The 13,523-nt window shown below is 48.5% G+C and overlaps 1 protein-coding gene across 1 annotated transcript in view; it reads right to left on the reverse strand.

Annotated features, from left to right (window-relative positions):
- The window catches only part of WAPL (WAPL cohesin release factor), a 1,736,851-nt gene that overhangs the window by 1,479,675 nt on the left and 243,653 nt on the right, over positions 1–13,523 (reverse strand). Inside the window, exon 5 of the mRNA XM_069610766.1 lies at positions 11,846–11,941. Coding sequence (XP_069466867.1) covers positions 11,846–11,941 — 96 coding nt within the window. The remainder of the gene's footprint in view (positions 1–11,845; positions 11,942–13,523) is intronic.

Raw genomic sequence — 13,523 nt, forward strand, 5'->3', positions numbered from 1 at the left:
CGGGGTCTGAAAGTCCGTGCCTGCCGTGAGGTGCGCACGGGTACCCAACCATAGAATCGCCCGACGGAACTCCTCGTCGAGCGGGATCCTGTCTTCGAAGCTGCCCGCCGCTTGAATCCAGCGGGCGTCGAGGAACTCTTGTAGCGGACGCATCCGAAGTTTGCAAAGGGGCACAAGGTAGATGCATGAAGACATCATCCCGAGGAGAGACTTGATGGACCTCACCCTGGCCACATCCGTAGCTAACAGACGCTGCACCTTGCCCAAAATGGCCTTCGTCCTTTCTTCCGACGGAGATGCCAATTGCTCCACTGTATCGAGCTTCACTCCCAGAAACAGTGCCACCTGTGACGGAACCAGGTGGGATTTGGGGAAGTTGATGAGGAATCACAGTTCCGTGAGCAGGCGGATGGTCCTCGCTGTGTGTTCGACGGCGAGTTCTCTTGACCTTGCACGGATTAGCCAGTCGTCCAGGTAGGGGTAGACGTGGATCCCCTGCAGGCGCAGCCGCGCCGCCACTGGTGCAAGGCACTTGAACACCCTGGGTGCCGACTTTAATCCGAACGGCAGAGCTCTGAATTGGTAGCAACGCCCCTGGACTACGAATCTGAGGAACTCTGTCCATTTAGAATGGGGATGTGGAAGTAAGCATCCTCCAGGTCCAACGACGATAGGAAGTCGCCCTCTTCCAGCTGTCCCAGCATGTGCTGGAGGGTGACCATCCTGAATTTCTGTGCCTTGATGTATTTGTTTAACCAACGCAGGTCCAGGATGGGGCGCCAACCGCCTGTCTTCTTTCTGACAAGGAAGTACCTTGAGTATACTCCAGAGCCCCGGAGCCTCTTGGACAAGCTCGATGGCACCTTTGAGCATCGCCCTTACCTCCAACAGCAGTTGAGGGACATGATTCTCCTTCCTGGCCATGGGAGGAATGCGAGGACACTTCTTTTAAAATTCTAGCGAGTGTCCGCGGGCCAGGGTGTCAGCACCCAATGGTCGGTGAAGATGGACTCCCACATGCTGACTAACTTAGTCAGCCTCCCACCGGGGTGCTTTGGTGGGGGCCCGACGCTACGGCCGGTTCAGTCCTGCTTGGAAGAGGCCTTGCCGCCTTGGCCTCTGACGGCGGCAAGACCCTCCTTGCTTGCCAGAACCTCTGTAGGCCTCCTGGGACGAGGAGCGGGCCACCAGGCGGTACGTAGAAAAGCCACCGCTGGATCCCTTGGAGGCTCCCTGTCTGCCTCCGGAGCTCCGAAAGGGCCGCAGTTGCTGAAGGACTCCTAGGGCTCGGGCTGTCTGTCGGTCTTGATGGCCTGGAGGGACTCATCCACCGTCTTCCCAAACAGGTTGTTGCCATCGAACAGCATGTCCAACACTCTGGTCTGGACGTCCTGGCGAAAGTCCGTCACCTTGAGCCATCCTCGTCGTCCAAGGAAAACCCTGTTGCCCAGCTGGCGAAATCCGTTATCGGCAATGTCCGTTGCCACCGTTATGGCGTGATCCGACGCTACCTCACCTTCCTGCAGAATCTGTAGGGCCGCCGCCCTCTTGTCGTCCGGAAGTCTAGCAGGGGAGCTATCTTGAACCAAAGCTCCCTGTCGTAACGGGCCACAATCGCTAAGGCATTGGCCACCTTAATCGTCGTCGCGGCAGACGAGATGACTCGTCGTCCCATGGAGTCCAACTTCTTGCCCTCGCTGTCCGGCGGGGAAGTGGAAGTTGAAGCCGCTGCACCCGCCGCCTTCTTCTTGGCTGCTGCCAAGACGACCGAGTCCGGCGTAGGCTGGGCCCTGAGGCACAAGGGGGCTGTGTCGGGGACCCGGTACTTTTTCTCGTATCTGTCCCTTTTGGCGGGTGTCGTGGAAGGGTTCTTCAAGATAGCCAGCCCTTCGTCCCAGATGTCGCCGAGCAACGGTACCGTGAGGACCGTCTTTCTCTTGGCTTCCTGTCGTTGGTAAAGAAAGCCTTCCTTTTTCTGTTCCTCAGGGCAGAGCTGGAAGAGCTCGGATGTCTTGGCTCACATGGCGTGGAAAGAGGGGGGGGGGGGGTGTGGCGGGAGGGGGCTGGGGGATTATGAAGGAATGTCACAGAGTCCGGCGAGGGGGATGAGGGGTCCACAGGCCTTGTGGGCACGAAGGGCAGTGCGGGGTGGACTCTCCTCCGCTTGTTCGGAGGGCTTCCCGATGGTCCTGGATCCTCCGTCGGGGTCCGTGGTAACCTCGTCCATCTCAGTACATAAGGATTGGATCGCCAACAAAATGGCCGCCGAGCTATCCTGGGGTTCGGGCAATGGCTGCGACGGGCAGGATGGCTGCTCCACTGGGCCCTCGCCGTCACCATCGATGCCATCTTCGATCACATCAGCAGGATCCTTCCCCTGGGATCAAACCTTCTCGAACCTCTTGTTGAGGCCTTTCACGGTTTCCACCAGATCCTCCTCGGAGGCTGAATCAGAGTCCGTAATGGCCACACCCCCCCCACCTGTTTTTTCCACCGGGGTCTTCATGGGGGTCTTAACGATGGGCTGGAAAGAGGTTTCCTTCCGCAGTGGCAGGGAAACTCTGGGCCCCGAGGCCGCCTCCACTGGCGTAGTGTCTGCCGGCTTCGCCAGGGCCGCTGCGACAACCTCGATAGAGGCATTTGCCGGTTGGGTCAAGGCCCTCACCACCTTAGGTGCGTCGTGGGCCTTTGCTTTGGGGGAAGGGTCATTGCCTCGCTCCCCCTCGGCTCCCTTCGAGATCGACCAGGGCCCCTCTAGAAGCTTACCCGGGTTCTCTGACTTCCTCTTCCCCAAACCAGAGCGCTGGCTCGTGGTTGACTGTGCGGGGAAGTCGCGGCCTGCTTGGCAGCCAAGAGCCTGACCTTTTGGCGCTCCCGGTGCCCACGGACTCGCAGTGCTTGGCCTTCTGTTGGGCCCCAGTCGCCTGGGGCCCTCACAGGACTTAGAAGACCACTCAGACTTTTTCTTGGCCTTCTCACCTGCTGTGCCCTTCTCCAGCCAGGCGGGAACGACGATCTTGCTTGGTCCGTTCCGACAGGTTCTTGCAGAACGCACAGTCCTTCTCCACGTGAGTCTTATCCTCATGAAGGTAGTAGAGACACCTCGCATGCTCGTCCTCCCTGAAAACATTTTGCAATCCGCATACTGGGCAGCTCCTGAACAGCTTGGATCCGGGAGTCGAGCTTCACTTATCCTGGGCCATGTCCGTTGAGGTAGGCCTCAGATCTTCTGGAATCCTCCAAGAGGCGTAACTCGACAAAAACTTCACCCTTGAGGGGCATAGAAGAATTCCAAAACGGGTCCCCGTTATCGGAAGTAGAAACGGTGGAGCTTGAGGCTCGATTAAAGCGAAAAAATGAGAAAATCTCCTGAAAAAGCGCAAAAACGCAGTAAAAGCTCGAGAGCTAAAGCACGAGGACTCCCAACACTTGAACGTGAGGTAAAAATCTGAGGATGGCTGCCAGGGGAGGAGCTTAGGAAGAGGGCAGTCATTGGCTGGGGTCGGTATGACCCAGAGATCAGTGATTGGTTACTACTAAGAAAGACAGATCAGAAACGATTCCGATACCGATTTTTTCTTTACCGAGGATTCCCAGCCTGACGACGGGGAATATTCATGAGCATGTGAATCCATGCCAGACTCCATGCTGGAGAAGTGAAATTAGCCACAGAACGAGAATTCTCCCAAACACTGTGCAGCCAGTTATGAGAAGGTAACATCTTAAAACTCCCTATAAACTCACTAAGATTACTTATATGGCCCAGATACTTAGCATTGATTTCAGAAACAAAAAAAAAACAGCACATTGCCATAAACTTACAGAACTTTGAGTGAAATAGGCACTACATTCTTCTTAAGGATAAGTCCAACTACTTTAATCAAGAATTCGCCATTAGCACAAAATCAAAATGTGTTGGATCAGAAATACACACTTGCATCAGTTGTTGCAAGACATTAGCAGGTGTTTCTTCAAGGACAAGAAGGCCACACCAAGGCCCGACAACAAAGGCTCCTGTTGGAGCTTGGATGAGCTCCTAAACCATCTATCAGGTGAGGGAACTTGCCAGTAAGTGCCTATCCTGGCTTAGGTCTTCTACCTCTCCCCTGCGCCTGTGACAGGGGCCCCCTACGCAACCCTTTGAACACCATGCACAAAGTCACTACATCACGCTACTAAAGTACACCTACCACCCCTTTTTGCGAAAGGCCCTTCTGACTACATACACTGCGCCTCTTCAAATTGTAAATGACTGCCTCATGAGGTCTGCCAACCGTCTGCTTTAGACGAGTGACCACGTTGTTTGTTTATTTTAATTTTATTTAATTTAGCTTATACCGTTGCTCTCACAAGTTATTAGTGCCATCATGGCTGCCTTGACATTACGCTATATCTAGGCATGAATGTCTATCACGTCATTATCTCCAATTTACGGCTTGGCCTCATTGATCGAGCGACCACAATCCCCGATCGCACCTGGAGCACATGAAGTTATCACTGCCTATTTGGTGCCCGGCCTCCTGATAAGTGTCTGTATTGCTCCATGCACTAGTCACTACGCTACTAATGATAATCTATTATGCCACCTTATTGTCTGGGCTACATCGCTGTTTGGCTGTTTTAATGTGTTACCTGAATGTCCACCTCCCTCTTATATGCCATTAACGTCAATTTGCTGGTCCGTCTTATTGCCAGTGCTACGACATTAACCGTAACATGTTGTGCCGCTTTATTGCTGAGTGACCACTTTATTACTCAATTACATTGAACTGTTTCATGCTAACATTGCCTAGCTGCTGTCCTACCTATTATTGAATGTCCTTGACGATTGTTTGGTAATGTGTTAGATCACAGTGCAATGTCATTTTATTGTCTGGTCTATTGCCCGAGCGCCTACACTGAGCCTGCACCGATTTTGCCACGTTACCTCTTGCAGACTCACGTTTGATTAATTGAGACTACTAGCCCACATTAACTGCCCACACACCACCTCCAGCCAGTGTTCTCTGAACCAGGCTTGGCACCATATCTCGGCCAATGCAATGAACGCCCATGGCGAAATAGTCAACAGCACCATATCCAAGGCTTAAACGTGATAGTGAGCACCTTGCTGACTAACCTAAAGGCTCCAACACTACTTAACTTACTGCCACCTGGATATCCCTACGCCAACCTCCTTTATGCTCGACATAGACCGTGCCATAGAGGATTGGGTCCCTCCACACCCAACTTTGGACCTTAACCACCGTGCAGGCCAGTTCTACGCCACCAACATGACCACACATACCAAAATCTCAGCTACATGCATGGCCCTTCCACCCATGCCACACATACTCCTGGGCTCCAACTCAATCACAACCACCTGCTTCCTTCCACCCACTAGCACCTAATACAACCGAGGAACATCACAGCCGCTCTCTCCTATAAGGAGACAGCTACCAACCCATCGACAACGGATATATCCCTTCAAGCACCTAGCCGACCATGCCAATTTACCAATAGAAATAGGAGACTGGCACTGCAAACTAGATTCAGCAAGGCCACGTCCCTAACCATCACCCCAACAAAAGGCAAAAGAAACTACCACCTCAGCTATAGAACTAGTAGAACCCCCACTAAGACGATCAAATCTAACGTCACCAAGTCTAAGGAAAAACTCCCCTCAAGCATCCTTGCGCATTGACCCTCCTCGAATCCTAACCCATCCGACACCTGTAACTCTGCTCTCCCGCCCAATTGGCAAAGCCCAAGAGCAAAATAACCTTAGCAAAGTCAATCAGGTAATACGAGGAGCACTCATTAACTCCAGGTCTTTCCCCGCACATGCCTTAGACATCGCAGACTGCATCACAGAGAAACTGGACTTTATGGCAATTACCAAAACTTGCCTACACCCTACAGCAGGACCTTCCCTTGCGTTAGCAGTCCCAGAAACAGGATATACAGATCAGACAGACCCACTGCCAAAGGAGGGGAGGCGGCGGGGTAGCTATTATCACTAAAAAATACCCTCAACATTATAGAGATACCCAATACAGAGTACACTCGGGCAAAATACTCATCCAAAATGACCTTATCACACAGCCACTCTAAATATTCACTTGATCTATAGGCCCCTGGGCCCTACACGATGTAGCCCAACTCCTCTCCACTAATACTAAATCTAGCTCTCAAACCCTCCTTCTGGGGGGATTTCAATTTAGGCCTCAATGATCCCCAACGAGAACAATGCCTTAGTGCTTGCTAACTCCATCTCGGCACTAAGCTTCACACACTGAATAAAAAACCCAACACAGTCTAAAAGGTTGCACCCTCAACAGGTTAGCCGACCTTAACTGCCGTATTGGTGTAACGTCCAATACCAGCTGCCCTTGGTCAGACAATCACCTCATCACCTTCAACAGCCCCAAGAATCTATGAACCAACAAGGCTCCCTTAGTGGCCCCAGCTGCCCGGTGTAGAAACAAATGGAACATCAATGCTAACATGCTACCACTACTACTCCCAATTACAGCACAACAGAACGATCCATCTACTTTGGTTGACCTCTACAACCAAACTGTACTGGCAGCCATCTACAAAGTTGTGCCACTATCCATGCTTCAACCCAAACCAGCAGCTCACCTCAACTCATGGTTCACACTAACACTAAAAGATCTGAGAAATTCCAAAAGAACAGAAGAGGCTAACTGGTACAAAGTACCAAATGACCTAAAAGCGAAATTCACTACGGCAGCCAAAACCTTCACAGAGGCAGTTATCCAAACGAAAAGTTCCACTTACGACGACAGAATAACGCCAAATCAGGCACGAAGGAACTTTACCATCCTGAAAGAATTAGAATCTCCAGTACCTCTACAAGAAATCTGCAACGAAGATGCAAACTGGTGCACTGACATTCAAAATGCACTTTCCGACAAAATTGCCCTCCTTCAATCTAAAATAGATATTAAAAAAGTACCATTCAACATGAGCTACCTCTGCCGCAGTCTCCCACTCATTTGAAATAAAACTGTTCCACAATTTGAATTTAGCCCTGTCTAACTCTGAAGTCCTAAAAATCATTGCTAGCCTCAAACCATCAAGGTGTCAATGTTAGGGAGAATTCTCAGAAATGTGCTAATTCGTCTCCAACTTAGAGACCACCAACACATTTTCCGGACTCTAGGACTTTTGATTTTTAAATATGGCGAGAGTGAGACCCTTTTTCCACACTCATGTATTTTTCTGTGATTTGGACTGACTTTGGAGTCTGACAAACTCCATAGGTGTCATCTTTACATTGTGGCACACATCACCTTCAGTGCAGTGACACAGGGAAGTCTTCAGGATCTCCCAAAGGTTTAAATACCTTCTCTTGGATAAACTACTGTTTCCAAGAGCAGTGAAGTGAAATTGACTACTTACATTTGTAACTTTTCTAGACCCAGCACACACTATCTAACCTAGTTATGTTATGTCACTTGTAACACGCCAAAGACTGAAGGCATCCAGGAGCCCTGAAGAGAAAAGGGTGGAACGCTATCTTATCTATTACACAAACAGAATGGTCTTTAACTGTTTTCTGAAGGTCAGATGGTTTTCCACCTTGCGTAGATATTCAGGTAGGGCATTCCAGGCCCATGCCGCCTTCATGTGAAAAGCACAACCATTTCTGCAAGTGTTCTTAACACGGTATACTTCTAAAAGACAGGCCTTAGCAGATCGAAGGTTTCTTTTGGGTTGATAGAGATTTAGCCTATTCTTGAGGTAGGCTGGGGCGTCACTGACACTTATGGGAGGTAGTCAGCAACTTAAACTGAATTCTAGCTGAAACTGGCAGCCAGTGAAGTGTCTTCCTGGCCACAGGTGTAGGCTTAACCATAGGGTGCTGGAGGGGTTAGTATCCCCTTTGTCTAGTTTCTCATGTGACATGTTTATGTTACCCTTTCTACAATTAATGGCTGGTGGCAGTTTACTTTTTACTACAATTGTGTACTTTTACCATGGGCTGCAATTGCAGCCTTGGTAAAGCACCCATGGATGCCTACTGTCAATGGCCCTTGCCGCCTTTTTTCGCCATTTCTTGCTGGAAAGGTCCAGCTTGAGATTTACTCTGCGCGCCAAACCAGGTTTTGTCCCTTTGTTAGTTTTGTCTTTGGCAGGATTCACACCTGAAACCCGTCTCTGGCTCCAGTATGTCTGGCAGGGCAGGAAGTGAGGGAGCTGCCCAAAAATCACTGTGCTTAATCCCCTCGTTTACAGGAATGCACCCAAAGATGATTGGCCAGCTGGCTGTACGGCAAGGACATCCACCTTGCTGTATGATTGACAGCTAGGATGGAATGAATGGGAGAAACCTGCGTAAAAGGCGAGGCTTTTTGGCTTGGAAGGCAGTTTCGACCACTGGACGAAGAAATCAGAAGAAGCACTTGGAAGAGACGCCTGCTGCAACTCCTGGACCATTGGTTTGCCCGGTGAAGCCCTGCTTCTGTGCTGAAGCTCTGAATTAGTTTAGACTAGAGAGACAACTAGACCCACCAAATCAAGGGGAGAAATCAACTCCAAAGTGAACTCGTTCGGACATCCTCTCGGGTCTGGCTGTACTTCCACTGCTGCTGGAACCAAAGTGCCAGAGAGAGAGGAACACCAAACGGAGTGCATCACTTTTAAGATGGACCCGTGCTGAAAGAAGATTTCCCCCGGACTCCCTTGAAGCAGGACAGACCAAGCCTGAGCCACCTCAGAGTGCTGGACCCAAGATGCGAGGAAAGTCCAGAGTGGTGTCCGGGAGACTGCAGTAGTGCTATTTGCTGAGACGCTAGGAGCTGAAACCGTGAAGTGCCGCTGACCGTCCCATTGCAGTGCAGGAGTCACCAGACTTCCTCCCTCTGTCCCCACCACTGAGGCCCAGGAACAGAAGGATCTGCAGAGCTGCACAGGAACAGAAGCCAGCTGGAACCATTTATTCTAACCAAAGGTACTGTAAAGTTTGAGCTTATTTACCTCTTCTTGTTGAAGCCTTACTTGATCTCAGTTGAGACTTGTCTTGGTTGCTTCTGTAGAGTTGCTTGCATCTTCTACCTCACACAAGCCTCCCAGCTTGTGGCACTACATTGATTCTACTTTTTCTACAAAGGCTGCTAAACATAGTGCAAGACTTATTTACCTACAAGTGCGGCAGCTCACCTAGAATTTTGCCCAATTGACATTGGCTGGTCTGGCTCCCTGAATAACTTCTTTCCTCCGACATTGTGCTTTACACCTTTCCTTTCAGGAATGCATAAATATACTTTGCATTGGGGGTTCAAAAGCACTTAACTGCTTCAGAATAATTGTGTGATCTCTTGTTTTATTCTATAACCCTTTTCCTTGACATACTTTCAAGTATTGCTCTAAATGCACCAGTCATATATTAATGTCCAAAGTGTCCCAAATAAAGTCACCTGAGGTTATAGGAATTGTCTGTGCCATCCCCAATGGGTATTTGCTGATTTAGAGGAACTAAGTGTGTATTTTGGGACTGTATTTGTGTTACTTGTATAATGCCCCTTCTGAAGAAGGCTTATTGAAAATGTTAAATAAAATAATTGTTTAATCAAGAACCCTTGAGAGCAAGTGTTTATTTGGATACTTTTCACTGTAAATCTCTGTAACCACCCTACTGCTCACATTGACCCCTCTGATAGGCCTGGATGTTCAGTCACACTACCAACATGTGCAGTACAGACTTCTACCAAAGGTTGGGTTCCTATTGCCAGGAAGTAAATGTTTTTGTAGTGCACCCAAGGGTACTGCTCCAAATCTTGCTTAACAGTCAAGGTGACGCTTGTTCTGCAGCGCTTTTTCAAGGCCTGTGAGCCTGACCTAACACCCTTCATTACAAGCCTCATTAACGCCTCCTTCGGAAGCAGTACTGTTCATCCAACCTTAAAATACTAAACAAAACATCACTTGACACCAACATTCCGACTAACTATAGAACAATCACAACTGTACCCTTCTTACAATCCTAGACAGAGTTGCGCATCTCCAGATCCCAAACCATCTAGAAGTCAATAACCTCCTTTGCCTACGTCAGTCAGGAATCCACCGTCGACATGGCTTAGAAACGACTCCTGGATTACAAAATTCAAATGGACGCACTTAAAGAAAAAAGGTAAAAATTGCCCTATCTATTTGACCTTTTGGCGGTGTTCGACCTGGTCAACCATAACATACTCTGTCAACATCTCTCCTCAGCAGCCAACTTCTCACCAAAAGATATCCAATGGATACACTCCTTCCTCTCAGAAAGATCGACTCGAGTTTTCTCACCTAATGCAGAAGCACACCCAAGCTGTGTCACATGTGGGGTTCTTCAAGGCTCCGGTGTCTCTCCGGCACTATACAATATTTTCACAAAACCACTATTTGACCGTCTGGATAATGTGGATGTCACCTACACTATGTGGATGACACTGAAATCCTCATCCTTATCACTAGCTCACATGACACTGACTTGGAACCCCTCAACGCTTTTCATAACACCAGCCAAACTTGGATGGCCCACAACGGCCTGTGCTTGAATGACACGAAGACTGAACAACTTTGGGTCGCAACTCCGTCTCAACAAACTTGAGGACTCCTTTAAAACCTTCAATGTAGATGGCAACATTATTCAAGTGTCTAAGGCTATAGAAATCGTACGTTTCCATTTGAACTCTGCCTTGACCCTTACCAAACAAGTTAATGCCACTGCATCAGTTGCCGCCTACACTTCCAATCTGATCAATGCTTGCAGACCATTCCTCTAACCCACAGCTGCATCACTCTAGCTAGAGCACTCATCCGGTCGAGATTTGATTACTGTAATGTACTGTATGCTGGAACAAAGACCCAAAACATCAAAAAAGCTACAGGTGATACAAAACAACCACCTTAAGACAGCCCTAAACATACCAAGAAACTGACATCTCTTCGACTAGAAGGAACGTACACTGGCTCCCTGTGCAAGAGCGCATCCTCTTTAAAACCCTCACATTGACTCAAATGCATCCAATCACACAGCCCCTATACCTGGCTGACAAAGTCGCTAGATCCCAATCCAGCAAACCTACACGCTCTGCTCACCTGAACCTGCTCTCCACACCCAGATTTAAACTACAGAAAGCGGGTGGCAGTAGTTTCTCCCCCCCCCCCAATCTATAGCCACCGGACACTGGAATACCCTGCCTGCCAAACTCCGGTCCAAAGACTCGTTCTGACCTTCCGAAAACAGCTGAAAACCTGTCTCTTCTCGCTGGATACACAAAACAAAGCCTCCCTGAACAACCAGCTAGCTAGCAACACCAGCAACACCCTCAAGCCAACCTTAAACTTCGCACAGCACACATTATTCTCTCCCTAGCTGACTTCAAAATGTAAACACAAGTGCATCATTTCGCACTGTTTCCAGATGACTGACTTTTATAACCAACTTGCTACTCTAACTCTGCAACTGTAACCATGACTAACTCTGTAATGATGCAGTGTGTACCTATGCATAACCACTGCTGTAAGAACAGCGTCCAGATGCCTCTGGGTTGGGTGCGCTATATAAATAAGAATACATTTATGTTGATTTCCAGAAATTTCATTGACCTTCTTTAAAGTATATACTACACTATGGGGTTTAATGCTCAATGAAAACCATGTAATGCCTAGCTCACCAAACCCTCACAGGTGTAGCTCACATCTATTGTTTTGTTACAGCAATTGTGTACATAATTATGTACACAAGAGACTACTTCACAAACCCTGCAGACTGCTGAAGTGGATTGGCATCCAATTTACTAGGCAAACCCTTTCAGAACTTTCAAAAAAAGGTATGATGATAATTACTTACATGAGCATTTTGCAGAAGAAAAACTGGAGGGGCGGGAAGCTCCTCGGATTCTGGGTGATTCCAGTGTCTTGCATTATACACTGCTTTCGTAGGAGACTGACAAATATAAAGCACTTGGTTAAGAAATGGTGAAGAAAGACATTCAAATAAACTAAAAACAAAATTTGTCATGACTTAAACCATTGTATTTCCCTAAACCATTCCCAAAAAGTACAGCTTTTTTGGTAAACAATAGATTTTTATATCAAATAAGTAAAATTCTTACATCAATACTATTAAAATGTTTTGGTTGAAGATGAACTTTATTTAGCATAGCACTCAAAAGCATACCATAGGAGAAAAATAAATGTACAATATACATAGTGAAGAGCATATTTTGCATCTAGTGCTCATAATGTAAACCTCCATAGACGAAAAAAGCTACCACCAAATATTGCTGAATGCATTAAGAACATTACTCAACGAACAGTTGTCATTTTACACAAACAGAGGTGACTGGTGCATGCAGACACCCAGTGCTGCAGATAAGATTTGGAAGTGGGAGAGTATTTTAGAAAAATATGATTTGACTGAAAAAGCTAAATGTTTTAGTAATTTTTTTTATCCTAGTTATTCATGCACATTAATAGATACATGCTTACTTCTTTCAATGCATGGAGCTATGAGGGTGAAAGCAAGGGAGCAGGATTTTACCAGTCTTTTCCTATTTTTTGTTAGGAGTATTTGCCATTATTTGTGAGTAAAAGTGGCCGCTAAACACCTTATCTGAAGGGCTGCAGACCCCAATCCACCCTCACATATGGTCCAAGAATCCCATACATCTGTTGCGGTTGACAGAAGGTATGGAAAGTATAAGTTACTCACCGTAGTGACTAACTTAGTCCCCCCTTTCCTCCATACTGCATGGGCGTCACTTCTAAGGGGCGGGAGACAACCTTTTTCACCAGAAAAAAACTACTTTCACTTTAAATTTAGAGGCGCACAGGGGTGCGGCCCTGGGAGCATGCGCTGCCCTGACTCCGCCCGAGTGTGGCAGGATGAGCCGATAGCAAGTGTATCCCCCTCCATCTGCCTGTACTTTGCGTCCAGGTGTCGTTTGACCAGCTGGACAGAGTGGGGCTTGAGCCAACCCTTTTTGGCCAGGGAGACTACATCGGTCTGCAGTGGAATTCCTGTTTTGGCAGAGGGGCGTTGCAGGAGGACTTCAGCCAGAACCCCCCCTCTGCTGGTTGCTCAACCTTGGGTTGAGGTAGGCCCAGGTACTTCGCCAGCCCAACAAAACATTTGTGGAAGGCCCTGGCTGAGGTTGGCATGTCAGGATCCTCCTCCTCATCCGTGTGCTGTGGGTCAGGAGGATCCTGCGTCGGTGGAAGAGTAGAGGGAGACGGAGGCTGGTACGGAAACGCCTGAGGAATCAGCTGGGGAGCCAGAGGCCAAGGCTGCGCCAAGGGTGTCATAGCAGGAACCTGTGTGATGGTAGCATCATAGGGAGCACGTCTCTGATGGCGTCCCCGAGGATAACCCCATCCATGGTGACTTCATGAGCCTGAGGAACCTCTCGAAGAACCCCTCATCACACGCCAGAGTTGGTAGGGGGTACCGACGGGGTAACGGGAGGCTGCTGGAGCCGCTGCATACCCTGTCTGTAAGGACGCAGAGGGAACCTGCTCAGCGCAAA

The sequence above is a fragment of the Ambystoma mexicanum genome, chromosome 8 (assembly GCF_040938575.1).
Source record: "Ambystoma mexicanum isolate Mex_15411 chromosome 8, UKY_AmexF1_1, whole genome shotgun sequence".
In the NCBI taxonomy this organism is placed as follows: Eukaryota; Metazoa; Chordata; class Amphibia; order Caudata; family Ambystomatidae; genus Ambystoma; species Ambystoma mexicanum.